Source organism: Hemitrygon akajei, chromosome 9 (assembly GCF_048418815.1).
Source record: "Hemitrygon akajei chromosome 9, sHemAka1.3, whole genome shotgun sequence".
NCBI lineage: Eukaryota > Metazoa > Chordata > Chondrichthyes > Myliobatiformes > Dasyatidae > Hemitrygon > Hemitrygon akajei.
The window spans coordinates 81005602-81026886 of record NC_133132.1 but is presented as its reverse complement, the minus strand read 5'-3'; the positions used below and the strand labels follow the sequence as shown (position 1 = coordinate 81026886).

Genomic DNA, 21285 nt, shown 5'->3' with positions numbered 1-21285 from the left:
ACAGCCTTGAGCTGCTTCTCGCTCTCTCATTTTTTTTCCTCAACAATATGACAGATCTCACTGCCTTTCCTTACTATTTAATTTCAATGCCATTGCAAGACCTCATCATCAAAATCATGAGAATCATCTCTGATGAGAATTTCAATGCACCAGACACATAAATATTGTGGCTTTGCACAAGTTAGAGAATGTGAAGAAAACTGGACAATTGATCTCTCGTTATTCCACAGCTGCTCCACTCCCAATATGGCCCATGTCAGAAATATAACTGAATTTTCCACTGGACTGATGAAGGCTGCTGTGTATTCTTCTCTCCTGCAACACCCTCCCCCCCCCCCCCCCCCCCCCCACAACTCTCGAACATTGATTCATCCCACATCTGATCCATCTGGTAGCAGTTTGTATCCACATACAAGATGCCCTACAGCAGCAAAGGCTTCTGTAAACACCATGCAACACTTGGTCACAAGAGAAATGAAGCCAGCAAGGACCACCCTCCAAGGAACAATATATTGCTGATTTTTTCTCATTCCTGACACACAATCCTGGAATTCATCATCAAACAATGTTTATGAAGACAGCTATGAAGATCAATGGGGATGTGCAACTAATATCTGGGCTTGCCATTGCCATTCTTTGCTATGTTCCATCCAACCTTCTACAGCCTCAAGATTCTTCACAGATGACTGGAGAATTTTAACAATATTGTACGGCTTTAAAAGAGAGGAAAGAACAACTGTAGGCCAATTAGTTTAACTTCAATAATAGGAAAATTATGGGAATTGATTCTAAGGGTCAGTATAAACCTTCATACAGAAAGGAAGGGATTAATCAAGTAGTCAGTACAGATTTGCTAAAGGAAAGTCCCATCACATCTAATTAACTTGTTTGAAGTTATTTTTGAGGCAACAAGATGGGGATTAATGAGAGCAGTATATTTGAAGGGATCTACCTGGATTCTAACAAGGATTATGACAATGTCTCTCACTGTAAACTCATCAAAAAAGTGGAACAGTACTAACACAAAATGACTACAGTGTTTCCTATATTGTAAAAAGTGTTCACATTTATGAAAGCACTTTCTTAGTCATAACAGACTTTGGGAAAATCTGTTCATCCTTTGCAAGTCTTCTTTTAATTTTTAAGCATAATACATAAAACTGGAATTATAAAATTCAATCTGTACACAAAGTAGCACTAACACCTTAGAGTTCATGTTTGTGCATAGTCCAGTTTTGCTAAGCTATCCCTCTAATCTTACAGCCATACATTACTGATCATCTGCTAATGTACCACCACTAGCAAAACAAGCTTCCATTCACTAGTATACATGTGCAACCAATGCAAATTCAAGGCCTTTTCATCAATTCTATTCTCAAAGTACCCATCTGATACTTGTCATTTTAATGCAACATCACTTTTAACTATTTTGTCAAAAACATGCATAATGCACAGCATTATTCCTTTATCAATGTAAAACACAGCATATTAACTGAGGAGAAAATGATAACATATTTAAAATAACCTATTATTCATTTTCTACACCAAGAGATAAATGCAGTATTTTGCAACAAATTGGTTTGGTTTAGCCTACGTCATCCCTTTCTAATGCTTTGTTTGAAGATGACCATGAAATCGGTGCATTTTCTCAGCAATTATACTCCTCGTTTCATTCTCTCCTTAGTTTCATGGATACCACCTCTACAACCTCCCCCGGAGTCCCATTTTATTATGTGTGAAATTGTTGGCTGGCAACTCAGTCACAAGGAGGACACAGCTATGCAGATATTGTTCTTGTTTAATACCCATGCAAGTGTATTTCCAGCAGAGGGTGTTAGCACATCAAAAGCAAGAATTTGACCAGTTTCCTAACTGGTGAGTGCTGAGACCATCTGTGGTGCCAATGCTCATAGTTAAATCAGCTAACTCAGCAAAGATCTGGGCTTTGATGGTCCTAGACTGCATGACTCAGCATTGCACTGTCTCTAATCAGCTGAGCCACAAGAAAAACTTTAAGCTTTCCTTACCTACTAGCTAATTCATCAGTGCTTGCAGTTGACTGTAATTATCGTTAATAAAGGCATTATACCTTGCAGATGGTTAATAGAACTATATGAAACTGCTCCAAAGCTCATGTCCACTTCCACCTTCAATCTTAGAATCACATTACTGGGGGGGGGGGGGGGGGGGGGGGTATGTTTTTGGGTCAATGGCCAGAAGGCAGTGGGTGGGAGGGGCCACAGCTTAAGGCAGCAATCTTACGTCAGGAATTTTTTTTAATGTACCTGTGCAACAGCCAATTCTTCCTCAACAATATCTTAGCCAATTAAGTACACAGCTATCAAATATCCATAGCAGAGGACTTGCTCGATCAATGGTCTGAAATACTCCAGTAAAATACAGTAACTCCCAGAAAAACACAGAACAGAATAAATCCTATTTTATTCTACAGCAATATGCTGCAGAGGTTGTTTAACCACAGGAGCACTTCTTTGCACTGTGGCTAGTGATAATAGTTCGAGCGGCAGAACAAAATGGGCTCAGGTAAACAGGTCACCTGTGGCTCTTAACAATAACTCTCAAGCTTCTATTTCTTCAATCTCTGACAGCCCTGATGCATTAATCCATCAGACCATCTGAACACTTAAGAGCTCTATTTGTCTCCTAGTCAGCAAATGCAGAATTCAAGTCCAGCAAGTGTCACATTTTTAAAGCACATCTGTATATCACCAAATTGCCAAGCACTTTATCAAGAACACCTTGAAGGTTTTACAGACCTAATAATAAGATATAAATCTTGGAAAATATAGACGTTTGAAGAGGTTGCTAATTTCATCAAAGTATTCAAAATATATTTCCAATTATTGGATGGTCTACAAAATATCTCTTATAATCAAGTCAGTATATTATAATTTACTTAGGATCTTTAGTGGAAATACTTTAAAAATATTAATTCATAACAAAGGGAAATTTAATGTGCGAAGAATTGATAATCATTTTCGTCATCGGTAGATCCATCTGGAATTTCCAGTTGGCGGATGATTTCCCTCCACGCCACTCTGACATCATGTATGTGGCAAGTTACAGCAGTGTGCAGCAGGTTTCAGTGGCTTGCTTTAGCCTTCTGCCAGGTGAGTTTTTTTTTTAAGAGATCACCAGCTCTTAACCCGGCACAGATGGAGAGCGTGCATGGGAGCCAGTCCGATTCAAACTTGGGAGCTCTCGCCCCGAAGTCCAGCACTGATGCCACTACACCACCAGCCGGGCATAATCATTTTAATCACCGATGTCCAAAACTACCAAGATTACATATCATTAGCAAGAACAAAAATAATCAAAATATCCTGAGCTTTTTTCTGTAGCTATTTATTTTATTGTTGAGAAATAGTATGAATAAAACCAATCTTCACTAGTATCTGGTTTTTATTGTTCAGTACAATTTGGGATCTATCCACCCATAAAACATACAAAAACTAGCATTTTTTTATTGTTTGTCAAGGCCTACCTGACACAAAACTGAATATCCTTTCTAAGACAGACAGAACTAAAAGAGGAATCTGATATACGATGATAATTGTGGAGTACTCACACAGTTACAACTAATTTTACTTAAAAAATACATCTTTTCCAGGTTTGTACTAAGTGAAATTGCATAAATTGGAAAACCTGTAATTCGGTACAGCATAATCCTTTACCCATGTGGTGCAGTCAATTGTATCAGAGCAACATTTTGCACATCAATCATTCAAATATTGTAGAATTATTTGTTTGGGTTTCACTTCAATGAACAAGAGAGCATAGGTATCCTCCCATCATGATAATGACAAAAAAATTTGTCAACCACATGAAATTGTTACCCTTCGTACAAAGTTTCAGTTCAGAAAATTAACCAATGACAAAATAAATCATAGTTAGATGAAACTTATTTTGTGAACACTGGGAATATCTTTCTAAATTAAATTACATATATATTAGGAGTAATATTTCTAGGAGAGGAGGCACTGGACAGAGGCAGTGTGAAAGACAGCAGCCTCTGTGGAAATGCTGAAACCCTTACTATGTTGAAGACTGGCCCCTCTCATCAGTGCTGCCTTCCAGTGTTCACTCAGTGGAAGACAAACTGGACCTGGACCACATTCACCACGCTACTTTGGGATGTGGGCTATATTTATTTTCTTTTTGTGACCACGTTTTTCTATTTTCGCAACTATATCTGCTAAATGTGCAACATTGGTTGGTAGAAGAACACTGATATATTTGGCTGTATTCATTTATGGTTAAATAAGAAGCTTCAACTTCAATACATTTCAGCTTGTTTTTTTTAAGGGTTTATCTTAATCTAAGTTGATTAAAAAATACCTCCTTTGTACAAGTTGCTGTCCTAAGCAATAGGCTTCTGTACTACATCAATTTACTTGCCATCACTTAGAAAATCAGATCTTCCAGTGTGTAAGTACATCAGTCAATTACACCTGTGTGCCTACCCTCCCTTCAATGGCATTACTCAGTCCAAAGATTCAATTTAAATGCTCATTCACTCAATGCAGGCCCTCTCTAGCTCAAGAACAACTGACAGAAGTATAGCCTGTAGATACAAAGAAGAATTTGGGAAACAAGCGGGGTGGATGGGGATGGATAGGCTAGCTGCTGCAGGCATCTTCCACTATGGATTTGCTGCTGCACTTTAACTTTCAAATTATTTGGGTTATGAACAATACATAAGATCTGAACCCTATCCTAACCTTAGGGGGAACAGTAGTCCTAAGCTCATTGGTATAAAAAATGGATTAGAAATCTACATGAAAAGATTTTTGAATTGATATATGTAGTCTTCATTGAAAATGCTCGTTGCACTTTATAACAATTCTGATTGATAGTAGAGGATTTTATTCACCGATTACTCCTCTCACTGATGTGTGTTTTGCTGGCCAAATCATTAATGCTTGTGCAAAGAACTCACTGCAGACAGCTGATGATCTTGTGAATGAAAAGGTCAATGGCAGGAGGTATATAGGGCAAAGAGAAAGATGTGCTTTATAACAATTGAAAACTGAAGCATCTGAGAAATGACCCAATTCCACATGTTCAGGATGTCTTAAACACTTCATAGTCAATTCATTTCAAATGCAGTTACCATTTCAATTACACTGGCAGGAAACTTAGCAGCCAATTTGGGCACAACAAATTCCCACAAGCAGCAATAATGATCAGATAGTCTGTTACATAGGAAGGCAGGAATGACAAAAGGGAAATATTGAGATAGTTAACTGATGTACCATATTACAACAGGCATCAGTAGGAAGAGCAATTAAAATCCTCATCCCAATCACTGTGGACATTTTAAAATAAAAGAATAATGAAAAAAAGCTCTAATTTTACCTTTCAAACATGGATTGCTTATTAAATGAATATAGTTTTATTTGTTTAAAATGGCTTAACAATGATCTGCTTCTAAAACAAAATGACAATTTTACACAGACAGAATTTGCTTTCACAAAAGCCTGAGCAATATATGTGAACCACGTCACAACTTAAAACTAACATTTTTTTCATTTGTTCACATTTTCTTTAATAAAGGCAGATAAATAGAAACATTTTTCTTGGAAAAGGAATTTAAATAAATACTTCATTTGGCAATTTTTTTTAGAGCTACAAAAGTAGTACATCTGAAAGTAGTAACCAAAGAATTTGATTCCAACTTCCCAAAGGAATTTCATAAATATTTTGATTTATACACACATGAAACATCAGTAACGGACAGTCATAGCAAACACTGTATTTTTTTTATACTGAACTGAACAACTTGAAGTAAGACTATTTTGTTGAAGGAAACATGTCTCTCCACATGAAAGCTAATCTTTTTTATATACTGTATTAAATACTTCATAGTGAAAAAATACAAGCAGCACAACTACCACTGCCAAATAAAGACTTCAGTTCTGTATTAAAGATTGCAGTTGTCAGGACACTCTGCAAGGTAAAAAGCCAACAAGCAAGAAGAGAAACAAGGTATTTAGCTGAAAACATAATCAATATTCTGGAGTCAGCTAAGGAATCCCAGAAGACAAGGAAATTTTGACTAAATGAGAAGCTAAACTGGACTTTATTTTAAAAAACACAAAATGCTGGCAGAACTCAGCAGGCCAGACAGCATCTATGGGAGGAGGTAATAACGACGTTTCAAACCCTTCATCAGGAGTGAAGGGTTCACCTCACTCCTGATGAAGGATTTCGGCCCGAAACGTGTTATTACCTCCTCCCATAGATGCTGTCTGGCCTGCTGAGTTCTGCCAGCATTTTGTGTTTTTTATTTATTTCCAGCATCTGCAGATTCACTCATGTGGACTTTATTTTGTTGTTTTAATTGTGTTATTTGGAAATATGTGTATAATTTTTGCTTAATTTTTTTTGTGAATGCTGCTACAAGTATTTCATTGCACCTGTTTATATGACAAAAAACTCAACTTTGACTCTTGATTAGTGGATTTCATAAAAGTCAAGAGTAGGGATGCAGCAATGAAAGTAACTTATAAATAAGATATGAATGCATGGAGTCGGGGGAAGTGTATTGGTATGGATAGTGGATTGGTTAACCGATAGATGGCAGAGAGTTGGTATAAATGGGTGTTTCTCCGGTTGGCAGTCAGTGGTGAGTGGGGTGCCGCAGGGGTCGGTGCTGAGCCCGCAGCTGTTTACCATTTACATTGATGATCTGGAAGAGGGGACTGAGTGTAGCGTAGCAAAATTTGCTGATGACACTAAACTGAGTGGAAAAGCAAATTGTACAGAGGATGTGGAGAGTCTGCAGAGGGATATAGATAGGTTAAGTGAGTGGGCAAGTGAGTGGATTCCATCTGGCAGATGGAATACAACGTTGGTAAGTGTGAGATCACGGACTTTGGAAGAGCAGATTATTATTTAAATGGTGAAAGATTGCAGCATGCTGTTATGCAGAGCTACTTGGGAGTGCTTGTGCATGAATCGCAAAAAGTTGGCTTGCAAGTGCAACAGGTGATTAAGAAGGCAAACAGAATGTTGGCCTTCATTGTTAGAGGGTCTGAATTCAAGAGCAGGGAGGTCATGCTGCAACTATACAGGGTACTGGTGAGGCCGCACCTGGAGTACTGTGTGCAATTCTGGTCTTCATACTTGAGGAAGGATATACTGGCTTTGGAGGCAGTGCAGAGGAGGTTCATCAGGTTGATTCCAGAGATGAAGGGGTTAATTTATGAGGAGAGATTGAGTCGCCTGGGACTATACTCTCTGGAATTCAGAAGAATGAGAGGGGATCTTATAGAAATATACAAAATTTTGAAAGGGGTAGATAAGATAGAAGTAGGAAAGTTGTTTCCATTGGTAGATGAGACTAGAACTAGGGGACATTGCCTCAAGATTCAGGGGAGAAGATTTAGGATGGAGATGAGGAGAAACTGTTTTTCCCAGAGAGTGGTGAATCTGTGGAATTCTCTGCCCAGGGAAGCACTTGAGGCTTCTTCACTAAATATATTTAAGAAACAGTTAAGGCAGGTTTTTACACAGATGGGGAATTAAGGGATATGGGGGAAAGGCAGGTAGATGGAGCTGAGTTTACAGACAGATCAGCCATGATCTTATTGAATGGCGAGGCAGGTTCGATGGGCCAGATGGCTTACTCCTCCTCCTATTTCTTATGTAAAGTAAGTTGCAAGAACATAGAGGGTCTAACAGTCCATAAAGAATTGAAAAAAACCTTAAAGGTATGTTCATTGATCACAGATTAGTGACTATGATATGGCTATACTAAGCAAGCAGAACAGTTTATGTGTCATTATTAAGTGTTGAGGTATTTATCCCCCACCCCCCACCCCATAGGCCATCCCTCCTGATTGGTTACTCAAACTTATAACAACAGTTGTAATTTTTTTTTATCTGCCAGTAAGTCCAAGATTTATTTTAGAATTCGATTGTAAACAACGTGAGAGAGCAGAAACTTGATTGGATGAGAACTAACCAATCAGGTGGGACGGCCTACAGGAAGGTGGGAGGGTTATAAATACCACCAAACTAGACAGGCCCAGGCGTCATCCCTGATGAAGATGGTGGAGTTTGTCATCGAAACGTCGGTTATAAGTGATACCTGTACCCAGCTGAAAGCCCGAAGAGTTTATTCAAATATTTTTACATTTTTTAAATGGATGCTTAACTTATTTTTCTCTACAAGACACTAATGCTCACATATGAAAACCTACAGCATTCCAAAATCCATTAATTTTACTCACTAAATGAGTATCACAGAGTAACATATCAAAGCCTACATGCTTGTGCCAAAGGGTACTCCTTGTACTTTTCCTTGTTCCCCAAACAATATAATAACTTTAAAAAAAATATTGTGCAAGTTTAAAATTGACTAGTTTACACTGGCTAATAAATAAATTCATGTATCCACAGTAAACAAGAAATGGGAACAGTTTATGCTCTGTAAACTATAGAAGATACTTATTGGAAGAGTGTATAGAGTTGCATGTGCACCACCCTGCAATCAATGCTTTTCACAATCGAAATACGATAGTGACCATTTTGTTTCTAGATGTTACTCAACGAAAAGGTTCAACTTTAGTTTACTAAACTTTAATACAATCCTATTAATAATCAACTAAACAATTCTGTTAATTCACTGATATTCTATGGGGATGGGAGAAAGAAAGGATCACTATTGAGCAGTAATTTAAAAGAAATCTTGGGTTCACTGACAGATAAAAATAACTTAATATTTATCCCCTGGATTTAACATAAGTTAGACGACTGGGATGAGGTAAACGAGCAAAACTTATTTAAAAATTTCAAACATTTAAAGACAGAAACTCACAGTAAAAATTCTCCTCCCCGTCCGATCAAATGTAATACAGTAAACAGATGAGAGGTGCCCTAGGATCCGCTTGTGCATCTTCATATGTTGATATACAGGAGTTGGAACAAGCTGACTCAGTCGAAAGCTCCCAGTAAGTTGTCTTGCCCGGACGGTATCCACTGCAAACAAGAAATGGAAACAGCTCATGATCTCTGATTTACAGGAAGGTTTTATTTGAAAAACAATGGGAAGCTGCTTCTGTACTACCTGGAAGTATAAATGTTTTTCACAATTAGAAAACAATAGTGATTTTTCTGTTCGGCTGTTACTCAATGGAAAAGTTCACACCTTGTAACTAAGCTTTAATACAAAAATCATGAATGCAGTATATATAAAATAGGATAAAACTAGTTCATATTTATTCAGGGCTCACGGCATTTTACACTTTGTGATGATTATACTAAGGCATACTTAACAAATGGTAAAGAAATTATTCCCCACACGGAAAGGAGTTCACATCAAAGTGGAGTACAAATTCACAAGCTTAGTATTTAAAAATCAATTTGAAGTCTTTATTTTTAAAGAGATTATCTATACTGCTAATATTAGGACCAGTTCCTTGTATAGTCTTCACTAGAACACTAATATTGTGATTTTTATTTTAAACTGTAAACATTATAGGCATGGAAGAAAGCAGCCAGCAATCAAAGGCTGCACTTCAGCCATTTTATTAACATTCTGTAATGCTCCAGTTACAATCATTTGAGCAGTCCAGTTATATTACCATTTACATAGCAAAGATTTTACGATCAGTACATTCAAAAAGTAAGAATGTTAATATGGCATCACATAACTGCATCACTGGTTTGATGAAGAAAAATAAGATACTTTGATTTGAGTGAATGTTCACTTGCTTGCACACTGTGATTTGCTAAGACTAATGGACAGAAGAATATTCTGACACACGCACACACAGCGAGCGAGAATGCTCGAGAGGCAGACAAGAAAAAAAGCTACAAGATGGAAAAGTGCAGTGAGAAATACTCCCCTTATCAAATCTAATTTTAACAGACAATTTTAAAATTTCACACACTTTTTAATATTTTAAATATAAACTTTCATGAGGTTCCTTCCTACATATGTGCAAGTTTAAATTATGAAGAAATATCAGTCACAAACAAGTTCAATGCAGTAAGAAAACAGCTGCAATCGTGAATGAGATTAATTATAATCAACGTCACCTCAAAGTTATCCATTTTTCTTTTACTCTCCCAGAGCATCCACAAATTTATACAAAGAAAAGGGATAATTAGTTGAAAACAGTTTAACATAAACCATTAATCCTGCGTGCAAAAAGTTAGCTCAGGAGGAACTCAGCAGGTCAAGCAACATCCGTAGGCAAAAGAGCAGTCAAAGTTTTAGGCCGCGACACAAGAGAGTGCAGATTCCAGCATCTGCAGTCTTGTGTGCCTCCATTAATTTTACTTTAGTTTCACAAGGAGAGATGAATTATGCATCTAGAGACTTATGCAGTTTTTAATCCACAGGAACACATTATGATTAATAAATATGGTCAAAATATAATTTGAAAGTTTATTAACAAATGTGACAAGAGAAAATGGATTCAGCTACCACTGTTGATAATTCAGAGGGTTCAGGATTAATATGAAAAAAAATTAAATCCCATACCCATTCTCCCAAATGCTTGTACAATATCTGGATGCAGTTTTATTTGAAGATGTGCTAATGCACTTTATCAACATACTCAGAGCTGGACATAATACTTACCTTCCCCTTTGGTTCAGCTATCAGTACTTACTTATGCCAACAGCACCTCCGAAAGACAAGAACAGTGATACTGCATAAATACGAGCAATCCCAGGCTTCATCCCTGAGGGAGCAATTTCCTCACTCAACCACAGTATTTTACCATCATGTTTTCAAGGCAACTGTGAGCGGTCATTAAAATAATGCCTTAAGTAACAGCAGCAGCATATTCAGGGAGCAAATATGAAACATGTAGATTTTAATATAATTGCAATGGTCCTGGAGATCATCATAGGTAATCCAGTACCAAGCAGCTAAGTTGGTTAAGATTTAGTGAGAGAATTGTATATTCATGGAATGGCTGTGGTAGGGCAAAATATAATCAGATACAAATACACTGAGATGCAATTTCAATTTATTCATTTTGTATTTGGACTGCGAACACAGAATTAGTAATCAAGAGTTTTAAAATTTAACAAGCTCCTAGTCAGACGAGAGACTAGAATAAATTTTCACCCTTCAGAATTGTAGCTGTTGAACACACACAACAATAACAAGTGATATTTTTATCTATTAATTGCAATAAGAGAAAATTATAACAGGTGAAATTAGGCCGACAATCAAAGCTAAAATTTCTGTACAATACTGAAAAACATTGTGGTGTTCCTTTGATGCCTTTCAGATAAGTTATTAATCTAGATGTATAGCATTATTTGTATCCACCATAAACACAGGAACCAAACAGCAATGACAAGTCCCTACAAAAGATCGCGAGGACTGCTGAGAGGATCATTGGGGTCTCTCTTCCACCTAGAGATAGTTTTCAGGAGCACTGTGGATGCAGGGCCCTTAACATTGTTAATGAACTTTCCCAAACAATCTCTTTGGCTCCCTACCAACAGTCAGGAGTTATCAGAGCATTAGAACAAGGACTGTTAGAATGGAAAACAGCATCTTCCACCAGAACATGTGACTATTGAACACTCTGCCACCACTCAGGTCTCATCACATATGAAGCATCAGTAGCGTTGTGCCATTTACTTTCTAACTTATGTCATAAATGCATCTTATTATTTGTTAATTTATTTGTGGTATAATTACATGTTGCATATAAGTTACATCTATTGTATTGGGCATCTTGGTCCACAGGAACATTGTTTTGTTCGGCAAGAAACGTGTACTTGAACTTAATAAATTATGTCTCTCATTCTCTGTAAAGCTATTATAGTCTTGGAAAAAATTGTTGCTCACAATAAAGGGGGTAGGAGCGAGGAATGTCCAGACAGGTAGGCAGCAGGGATGAGGGCCAGCCAAGGAGGCAGGCGGCAGTGAAGAGAGCCAATCAGGAGCATAGATTAAAATGAAAGGTAGGAAGAGAACTATAAATAATACTTATTATACATACATGAACAAAACAAATTACAATAAATACATGTAACCTGACAAGACATTACAGGGTATACAAAAACGGAGAAGCAGATATCAAATACTTCCGGAATTCGTCTGTATTAAAACAGACACTTCCCAATGTGCTCCAGCTTCGTCCCACACGCCCAAGACATGGGCATGTGTAAGAAAACCAAATTAAATGCTACTGCATATTACCTGTAATGTAGGCGACTGGCAGGTAAATTGGTAGGGGGCAGGGAAACAGGTTAAGAAATGAAGGAAATGCTGAAGGAAAAAAAATAAGATTAATGTTAATGGATGCCTGATAGCCAGTGTGGACACAGTGGACTGAAAGTGAGCTGCTTTTATGCACCATGAACATGACAAACATTATGATGGAGAAGCTGGTGCTAAGTTAACAAATTCCATGACACATACTAGTGATAATAAACCTGATTCTGATTTTTGTACATGACAAAGGAGAAAGAGCATTTAACAGTACAACAAAGGAAAAGGTCCTTCTGCTTACAAAGTGGTGCAGAACTAATTGAACAAGTAATTGAACGTCGAATGCCTAAATAAACTAAAGCCTTCTGTTTACACAAAGCCCATATCCATCCATTCCCTGCACATCATCATACGAATTTAGAAAACACGGACAAGGTACTAAATGAGTACTTTGCATCACTCTTCATGAACAAAGATCCTGATAATATAACAGTAAATGAAAGGTAACAAAGAGTAAATGAGTTTTATAAAAAGATAGACAGACATTAAAAGATTTCAAAATGGAAAAGTCACTTGCTCCAGCTGTGATGTGTATTACAAAGATGAAGAGGAGAATAAAGGTCACGATCTTCTCGTGGTCTTTGGGTATTAAGTGGGAGAGACATAAACATGTTTGAAATCAAAAAGTCATAGTATCAATTGTGGTAAAACGCTTAGAGACAATAACAGAATGACCCAGAAAAATATGCTTAAAAATGACAGCCAGCATTGATTCACTGAGGGCAAATAATGTGTGACTAAGCAGATTGGTATATCGATGATGCAACAGAAAAGAGTGATGAAGATACAACATAAATACAAAATTGGTTAAGAACAAAAAAACTGAATTGGCATAGACACAAATAGCTGCCACAGACACAATGACCCAAATTACTGTACTTTCATGTCACATCTTTTAAACTGAACGAAGCAGAAGAATCTTAAGAGTCCCTTTCTAACAGCTCAGCACCTTTCCTCAAGAATAATGCCAAGGATTGGACACAAAATTGTCAAAGCAAGACTTACTAGTGATTCTATACACCATATTCTAATTTACAAAGACTAGCAATTCACAGTCTTTTTAACAAACTTCTCATCTTGCCTTCAGTGTCCCAGAAAATATTTACACCCTAAACAACACCGACAATATTATCTAAGTTACTTATCATAGTTTCTGCTTATGAATTCTCTTATGACTGAGGGTAGTCAGAAATAAGCAGTAAATAAGATAAGTAGCTCAATATTGTGTATTTGACTGGCTTTAATCACAGAGAAATATTTTTACAAAATGGTTAGGGCATTGCAATCAGGCAAAAAAACAGTCTATAATTTTCTCAATCAAAAATTTATTTAAGTTGTATAGAATGCTTGCTATTTTTCTTTGAAGTAGTACCCGAAGTCAAAACCAGCAGAGAAATTCAGCCTTCAAGCTCCTCGACATTTTTGCTTTATCAAAGCTGTTTCAAACAACAGTGCTCAACAAATTTCAGTATGGCTCCAACAAGGAATAACTTTATAAGGTTAACCTTAAAAAGCACCTTGGAATGAGAAGTCCATCATATTTAGCTTTGTGGCAAGAACATAATCAATCTCATTAGAAATGGCCCACATTAACATCCGTGACTTTGTTGATGGTGTGATGCCTTGCAAAGACTTTACAGACAAGATATGTTTTTTTATTTAGCCTGAGTTTCTTCCTTGTCACTATTCCACAAATACCCTTTTTGTGCAAGGCCCTAGAGATTGTGGAGCCACTTTTTCACAATAGACTGCACTGAGTTCCGAGGTATGTTCAGTGCCTTTCCCAGTGTCTTGCACCTTTCCCAGATCTGTGCTTCTCTATTATCATTCCCCTGACTTACCTTGAACGCTCTTTAGTTTTCATTTTGGTTTGATCTGATAAAAATCCACCATACTGTTGGACCTTACAGAAAGACAGGGTATTTATTCTTATGAATTCACTGTAATCAGGTGATCCTCCAATTTTCTGCATCAACAAGGTAATATTGCACCCGAGGAAAGTTAGTGTAATGATTACAAAGGGGATGAATACTTTTTTCAGCCTCCCAATTTCATTTTTTTTTATGTTTTAGTAAATTGTTGACAGGTTTTGGAATTTTACTTTTGATTTTGACATGATGCACAATGGTTTGTAGATTAGTTCAAAAATTCTACCTCAATATATTTTAAAAATTAGTATTGTTGTAACATGAACAAAGTCATCAGAGAGAAGCAGCTAGAAGATATGAAGTGTTTGAAAAATTGAGATACAGCAGGCATCATTTTGAGACCCTTTCGGAGGACAAGGCCTGCTTGACCCAATATCAAAGGACAATTCTATATTTACATTATGTCTACAATGCTTTCTTTGAATTATACATAACTCTCACATTCCCCCCCTCCCCCACTTTGCACCCACATTCCAGGCAATGTTTCCTCATCCTTCAATCAACTACTGTTGTCACAGCTCAAGGATCCCATTGTCCAGAGATGCACTTAAAAATTAATCTATAGTCCATATTCAGATCTGAAGATTTTGGTGGCTGTGGTGCGTTGTTGAAGTTAGTTGCAATGTGTCCTCACCCCAAAAACACACTAACAATATAACAATAGTAAATTGTTACTCAGACCCAATCAGGATATGTGGCTACTTCAGATCACAAGTGTATATACTCAAACTAATCACAACATATCCAGGTGTGGTGGGGGGGGGGGGGATGGTGGAGGGTGGTGTGGAGATACAGAGGGAGAGAGTTATTCAAATTGTATTACTTTCAAAAATGTCAGCAAATGGCTCATTTAAGTTATTAATATCTGAAAATAACTATGATTCTATGCAATTCAATATTTAAAATAACCTGAACTATTTAAATAATGCTGCAGCTTCATCACAACATTTTGTACCCTACATAAGCTCTCCCTACAGGGATGCTCGTTGTTATTCTGTAGATAGCAGTACTTTAAATCATCTCCAGTAGCAAAATGCTGAATTAACAAAGATGGAAACTTCTTTGCTTTTAACTACTTAATCATAAAAATCAAACTATATCAAACCAGGTTTAAAAATTACATTGTTTAAATAACCTGCAATCCATCTAGTTATTTGTTACAAATTCCCAATCGGATTTCAAAGACAAATACTTAGAGCCTGCAAAATCAACAGGATAAATAGGCCTTTTGCACTTCTTCAGCCTCATCTACCTATGATGCATCCACCAAATATACTGGGCATTTCAAAACAGCCTCAATCTCTATCATTACCTTCAATCCCATCTAAATGCTTAATCTTTTAACTATACTGCAATAAAAAAAACATTTCTGTAAATGTTTACAATAAGTTAATTCTTTTTGAATTAACCTCAATGAGTACAATTCTAGTGTTTAAAATATGTTAAATGTTTTGTATACATGGAGCCTTGTTATTACACAAAATGCAACAGCCCTAAAGAAAGATCATAGATCCAAAAAGTAATTTTATTTATGAATCATTCGATGCTGCCTGATTTTATTTTATATTTAATCTTGACCATTCACCTGATTAACTGCAAAATCAACATGAAGAATGACAATTGTTTCAAAAATTTTCATAAATTCCTAACTTTCAAAATAAATGTTCCAAGAAACAGAGTACTTTTTCCGCCAAGAGATCAATTCCTGACATCTTATCTCAGATACCAAATCTTACTGACAGTTTCATAAAAATCACAAGCAGAATTACAACCCCTTTTACAGTGCCCATACAGTTTAACTACTCTATCCAAGTACTTATTTTCACTTTGTACTTTATAACCTTCTACCCTTTCTCCTTGCTGTATCTACCTCTATTAGCCTTTCTTTATATTTGTGATTAATCCTAATCCGTGTAGTCTTAGTCATAGAGTCATGAGTACTAGAGCACAGAAACAAGGCCTTCAGTCTATCTAATCTATGCCAAACTATTAATCAGCCCAGTCCCATCAACCTGCATCTACCATAGTCCTCCATCCATATAACCATCCAAATTTCTCTTAAATATTGTAATCGAACCGGCATCTACCACTTCTCTGGCAGCTCATTCCACACTTGCGTGGAATGTGGAGGCTTTCCTTAAAAATTTCACCTTTCACCCTTAACCTAGGAACTCTAGTTCCAATCACACACAACCTCAGTGGAAAAAACCTTCTTGCATTTATTCTACCTATACCCCTCAATTTTGTATCTCTCCATCAAATCTTCTCTAATTCTCCTAAACTCTAGGCAATGAAGTCCTAGCCTATTCAACCTTTCCCGAGAATTCAGGAGTTCATGTCCCAGCAACATCCTTGTAAATTTTCTCTGTAATCTTTCAATCTTATTGATCTTTCCTGCAAGTAGGTGACCAGAACTGCATAACAATACTCCAAATTAGGCCTCAACAATGTCTTATACAACTTCAACATGACATCCCAACTCCTGTACTCAGCACTCTGTTTACGAAGGTCAATGTGTCTGAAAGCTTTCTTTGTGACCTTATCTATCTGTGACACTATTGATCTGTACCCCTTTGACCTACTGCATTCCTCAATGCCCTACCATTCCCTGTAAAAGTCTTAATCTGGTTTCTCCTCCCAAAGTGCAACACCTCATAATTGCCTACATTAAATTCCTTACCAAGTGCCTAATAACCCTATGATCTCAAGCTGTACACAAAGTACCAAAAGGTCCTACTCAATTTTAAAATCTGGCAAATAAACTTCACAAGCAACTGTCCCGTGATCTCAAGCTGCAATGAAAGTCCAAACAGGCCATGCTCCCTTTTTAGACTGGGGAGCTTTGTCCTTCTTAATAATTCTTACTTGCCTCAATTAAACAAATCCTGAATTACTTACTGGATTTATGGAACATATTAGACGTTAGGTTCTGGTTTTGGACACTTACAAACTTTCTCTACAGGGTAGCTCTATCTACCCTGACGGAACCTTCCTTATCTTTAAAGATATATATCAGTTCATATCCGTCTTCTACCTTCTACAAAATAATGTCTGTTCAGTCTTAATTCTCTTAGTTTTGTTACCAACTTTTTTGTTTATTTTGCAATTCCTTTGTATTCTTTTTGTAATATGTTAGCTAAAATTATTGAGAGTAAGCCAACTGTAGGCTAAAGGATTGTTGACTAGTTGAGAATGTCACCAACAAGAGAAAATCTACACATGCTGGAAATCCGAGCAACACACACAAAATGCTGGAGGAACTCAGCAGGTCAGGCAGCATCTATGGAATATGTCAATGCTTGGAAATACTGAGATACAGAACACACTGCAAGTTAGATTCCGGCACATTAGAATTTTTATACACACTACCAAATACAGGATCAGATTTACAATGTTCTGAGCTGGAAAGGGCAAATAAACCATATCTGGCTTCTGGACACCTGATACCAATGATAACTGGCATGTCCAGTAAAACCACATTCATTTGAATGAAGTCACTGACCAGAGAAATTTTATCCTTTTCTTTATTTTGCTGAATATTTACATTTTACATTATTAATAGTCCGATGGTTTAAAAAAAAAATTAATGATAATTTTAAAAATATTTATATGAACTAAAATGAGAGAAAGAAAACAACTCTAATTACTAAAGACATCTAAAAGTAGTTACACACTCTTCTGACAGGACTGCGTGAAACTAGAAACAAACATGAAATGCTGTGTCTCAAAGCCTGGTCATGATTCACAGACTGCTCAACATCACAGAACAGCCTTAGAAATGAAGCTCTAAGATCAGTGGAAGTAACATACCAAACAATGATGCAAATGTGACCACTGGGCTGCATGGGGCAAGGGGCAGATCTAGCACAAAGGGCACAACCTGTCTAATACTGAATTCTATTCCTTTAGATACAATTACGGCATTTTGGTTATATAGTTAACTTTGAGAACTTTTGTTGCAACCAGTAAGTATTCCTTAATGCTTTTCTACTTATACTCCTTTATAATGCTTAGCCCAAGCATGGTTAATCCAAAGGGAAATTCAACTTATTCTGAATTTTAATATGCAGTTCTGTAAACTACTATACTAGCATCTCCCACATTAAGCACTGGTCACAATACTGAAAGTCACTAGATACTTAAGAACATGGTGCCATTTAAGTATAACTTAAAGAAAGGAGGAAGAGCATATGTTGAGAGTAATAGAAAATAACCAAATTCATCTTAAAATCATTTCTTGAAATTATGTACAATTCAGAATTTATACAGAGTGTTTAGCTACACTAATTAACATCCAATGCATACCTCCGCTCAAAGTGCTCATGTTCCTTCATCAGGCATTTCGAATTCAAATTTTAATGTTACTACTGGATTCATTGTCAAAAGTCTTTCAATTAGTGCACTCTGTATGACTGGTACTTAGCTCCCCTTTAATTCTCCTGAGAATTAACTTAAATTTATGCCCTTTAACTACAAAACCTGCATTAGATATATAAACCATTCATCAAAAACTTAGCTAGAAAGTTTTATTTCCAATAAACTCATTAATTAGGTGGCCAGTCATTCAATGGATACAAATCCATTGTTGTCCTCATTACCACATTACTACAGCTGAAAGTTACAGCAATATCCAGGTTCTGCTTTTATTTTTGTGATACTTGAGGAAATCAGCAAGTCAGGCAGCATCTATGGAGGAGAATAAACAGTCAACATTTCAGGCCAAGATTCTTTATCGAGGGTCTTGGCCTGCAGCAGTGAAAATTTATTCCCCTCCATAGATGCTGCTTAACCTTCTGAGTTCCTCCAGCATTTTGTGTGTTGCTCTAGATTTCCAGCATCTGCAGAATCCCTTGTTTTATTGATAGTTCCTTTGCAGCACCTTCTCAATTACCCCTGAGAAACCACGAAAAACCAGGATACGAAGGGTCTCGGCCCAAAACGTCGACAGTGCTTCTTCCTATAGATGCTGCCTGGCCTGCTGCGTTCCACCAGCATTTTGTGTGTGTTGCTTGAATTTCCAGCATCTGCAGATTTCCTCGTGTGAGACATTAAAGCTGCCACTATTATTGAATGTTAGTGAATATCTCAAAACTATTCAAAATCACTTCAGGTGTGCTTAAAAATAAATGTTAAATAATTTTTTTTAAATAAAGAAAGCAAGCATACAAAAAATATTTAATTAACTTGCAGAAGGTTATTCACCTGATCCAATCAATACTGACTCACAAAGGAATTCCATTTCACTACTTGTTTCCTTGTAACTTGCGTCTATAGACACCTACACCAAATGTCCCACCAACCCAAAAGTAATGTACTGCAGCTAATTAACCTATCAAACAGCAGGTTTTGGGGATGGAAGATTTTTGTGGGGAAACCCACCTGGTGGCAGAAAGAATGTGCCAACTCCACACAGACAGCACTGGAGGTCAGAACTGAACTCAGACTATAGGACAGCTGCACAATCTGCAGTGCCATTGTGCCACCAAGAAAATAAATAGCTAATTCCCTGGTCATTTTTAATAGGATTGCTTAGTTACAGTATGCCAGCTCTGACATGGTGTCATATCAACGGGCATACTTCCTAGTCTGGGAGCTCTGCTGTACAGAAGGCCAACGCCTAAGAATTAAATGCTTACTTGTCAACAGCGCTGGATAGATTTTGTAGGCAGACATGCATGATTATGTACCAAAACTATTTGGTTTTAACTTTGTAATAGATCAATTAGCATGTCTTTCTCCCTATGCCTCAGTCTACCACTATTTTAAATAAGCTTTTAATTTTAGGATCTAATGATCTCTGCCTCAGCAGCACCTGAGGAAAGTATTCCATGTTCCAATGACTTTCTATACAGACATTACTCATTGCACATCGTCTTTATATCTTTTCATTACAAATTCTGCAACCATAAAAGATCTTTCCAAATTCAATCTATCAAGATGATGATAATTTTAAAATGTCTCAGCGAAATAGGAAATGTATTAGGCTATTCAGCCCATCAAACTCGATCACTAGAGAACTGGTTTTCAAACTTCATTTACCATGCTTGGTTTCATCATAATAACCTCCAAAGGTTAATAGAAGATATGAAGCTCATGATGATGTACAGTCAGGACTTCCAACCCAAAAAGCTGGATAAATGATCTGAAGATAAAGAGTTCAAATCACTCCAGTGCAGAAATAATAAATTAACCTGGGACATAAAAACAGTAGAAACTCAGGGAATGTTAGAATTACTCAACAAGTTACTCATTCTGCTTAGCCCAGTGTCATTTTGTGAAAACTAACTCAAAACTGAAGAACCTTTCTTCTAGTCCAACATGCACAACTGTATTCAACACACCAGATATGCCCCCAAATAAAACATACGACAAAGGAGCAGAACCAGGCCATTCCACCCACTGTGTCTGCTCCATCATTTTACTATGGCTGATTTATTGTCTCTCAACCCATTCACCAGTTTACAAAGACTTATGATTTGTTTATGAATCCACAATATATTTTCTGGTGTCTATGCCAGTTCCTCCACATTCCATTACATACTTGACCTAATCTGTGGTTGTTTTTAATTAGCTATGTCTCACAAGACATGCATTAAATTTAGTACCTCCCCTTTAGGGTCACTAATTCTTATTCCACGTAAGAATGTGAGAAGTATCTCAAGTGACTCTAATCATAAACAAGAGAAAATCTGCAAATGCAGGAAATCCAAGCAACACACACAAAATGCTGGAGAAACTCAGCAGGCCAGGCTGCATCTACGGAAAAATGTTTCAGGTTGAGAGACTGCTGAAAGGTCTTCGTCCAAAACATCAACTGCACTTTTTTTTCATAGATGGGATTTGATGGGAATACATTTGAATAAACACAGAAACTGTTTGTTATCTGGAACATGCCTCCACAGAAGATGGTGTAGTATGATCATTATGTTTAACAGGCAATTAGAAAGGCACTGATATAGCCAAGGCATTGTAGTATACAGACCTAATGCAGGCAAATGGGATAAATACAGATGGGCAAAAAGATCAGCAAAGATGTGGTGGGCTGAAGTGTCCGTCTCTGTGCTGCATGAATCCACAAGGATGGTG

The 21285-nt window shown here is 37.0% G+C and overlaps 1 protein-coding gene across 4 annotated transcripts in view; it reads right to left on the bottom strand.

Moving 5' to 3' along the window:
• phip (PHIP subunit of CUL4-Ring ligase complex) overlaps nt 1-21285 on the bottom strand; it is a 169862-nt gene that overhangs the window by 124240 nt on the left and 24337 nt on the right. For all 4 annotated transcript variants that reach the window (XM_073056444.1, XM_073056443.1, XM_073056440.1 and 1 more), the window contains exon 7: nt 8846-9006. In XM_073056444.1, the coding sequence (XP_072912545.1) occupies nt 8846-9006 (161 nt within the window). The remainder of the gene's footprint in view (nt 1-8845; nt 9007-21285) is intronic.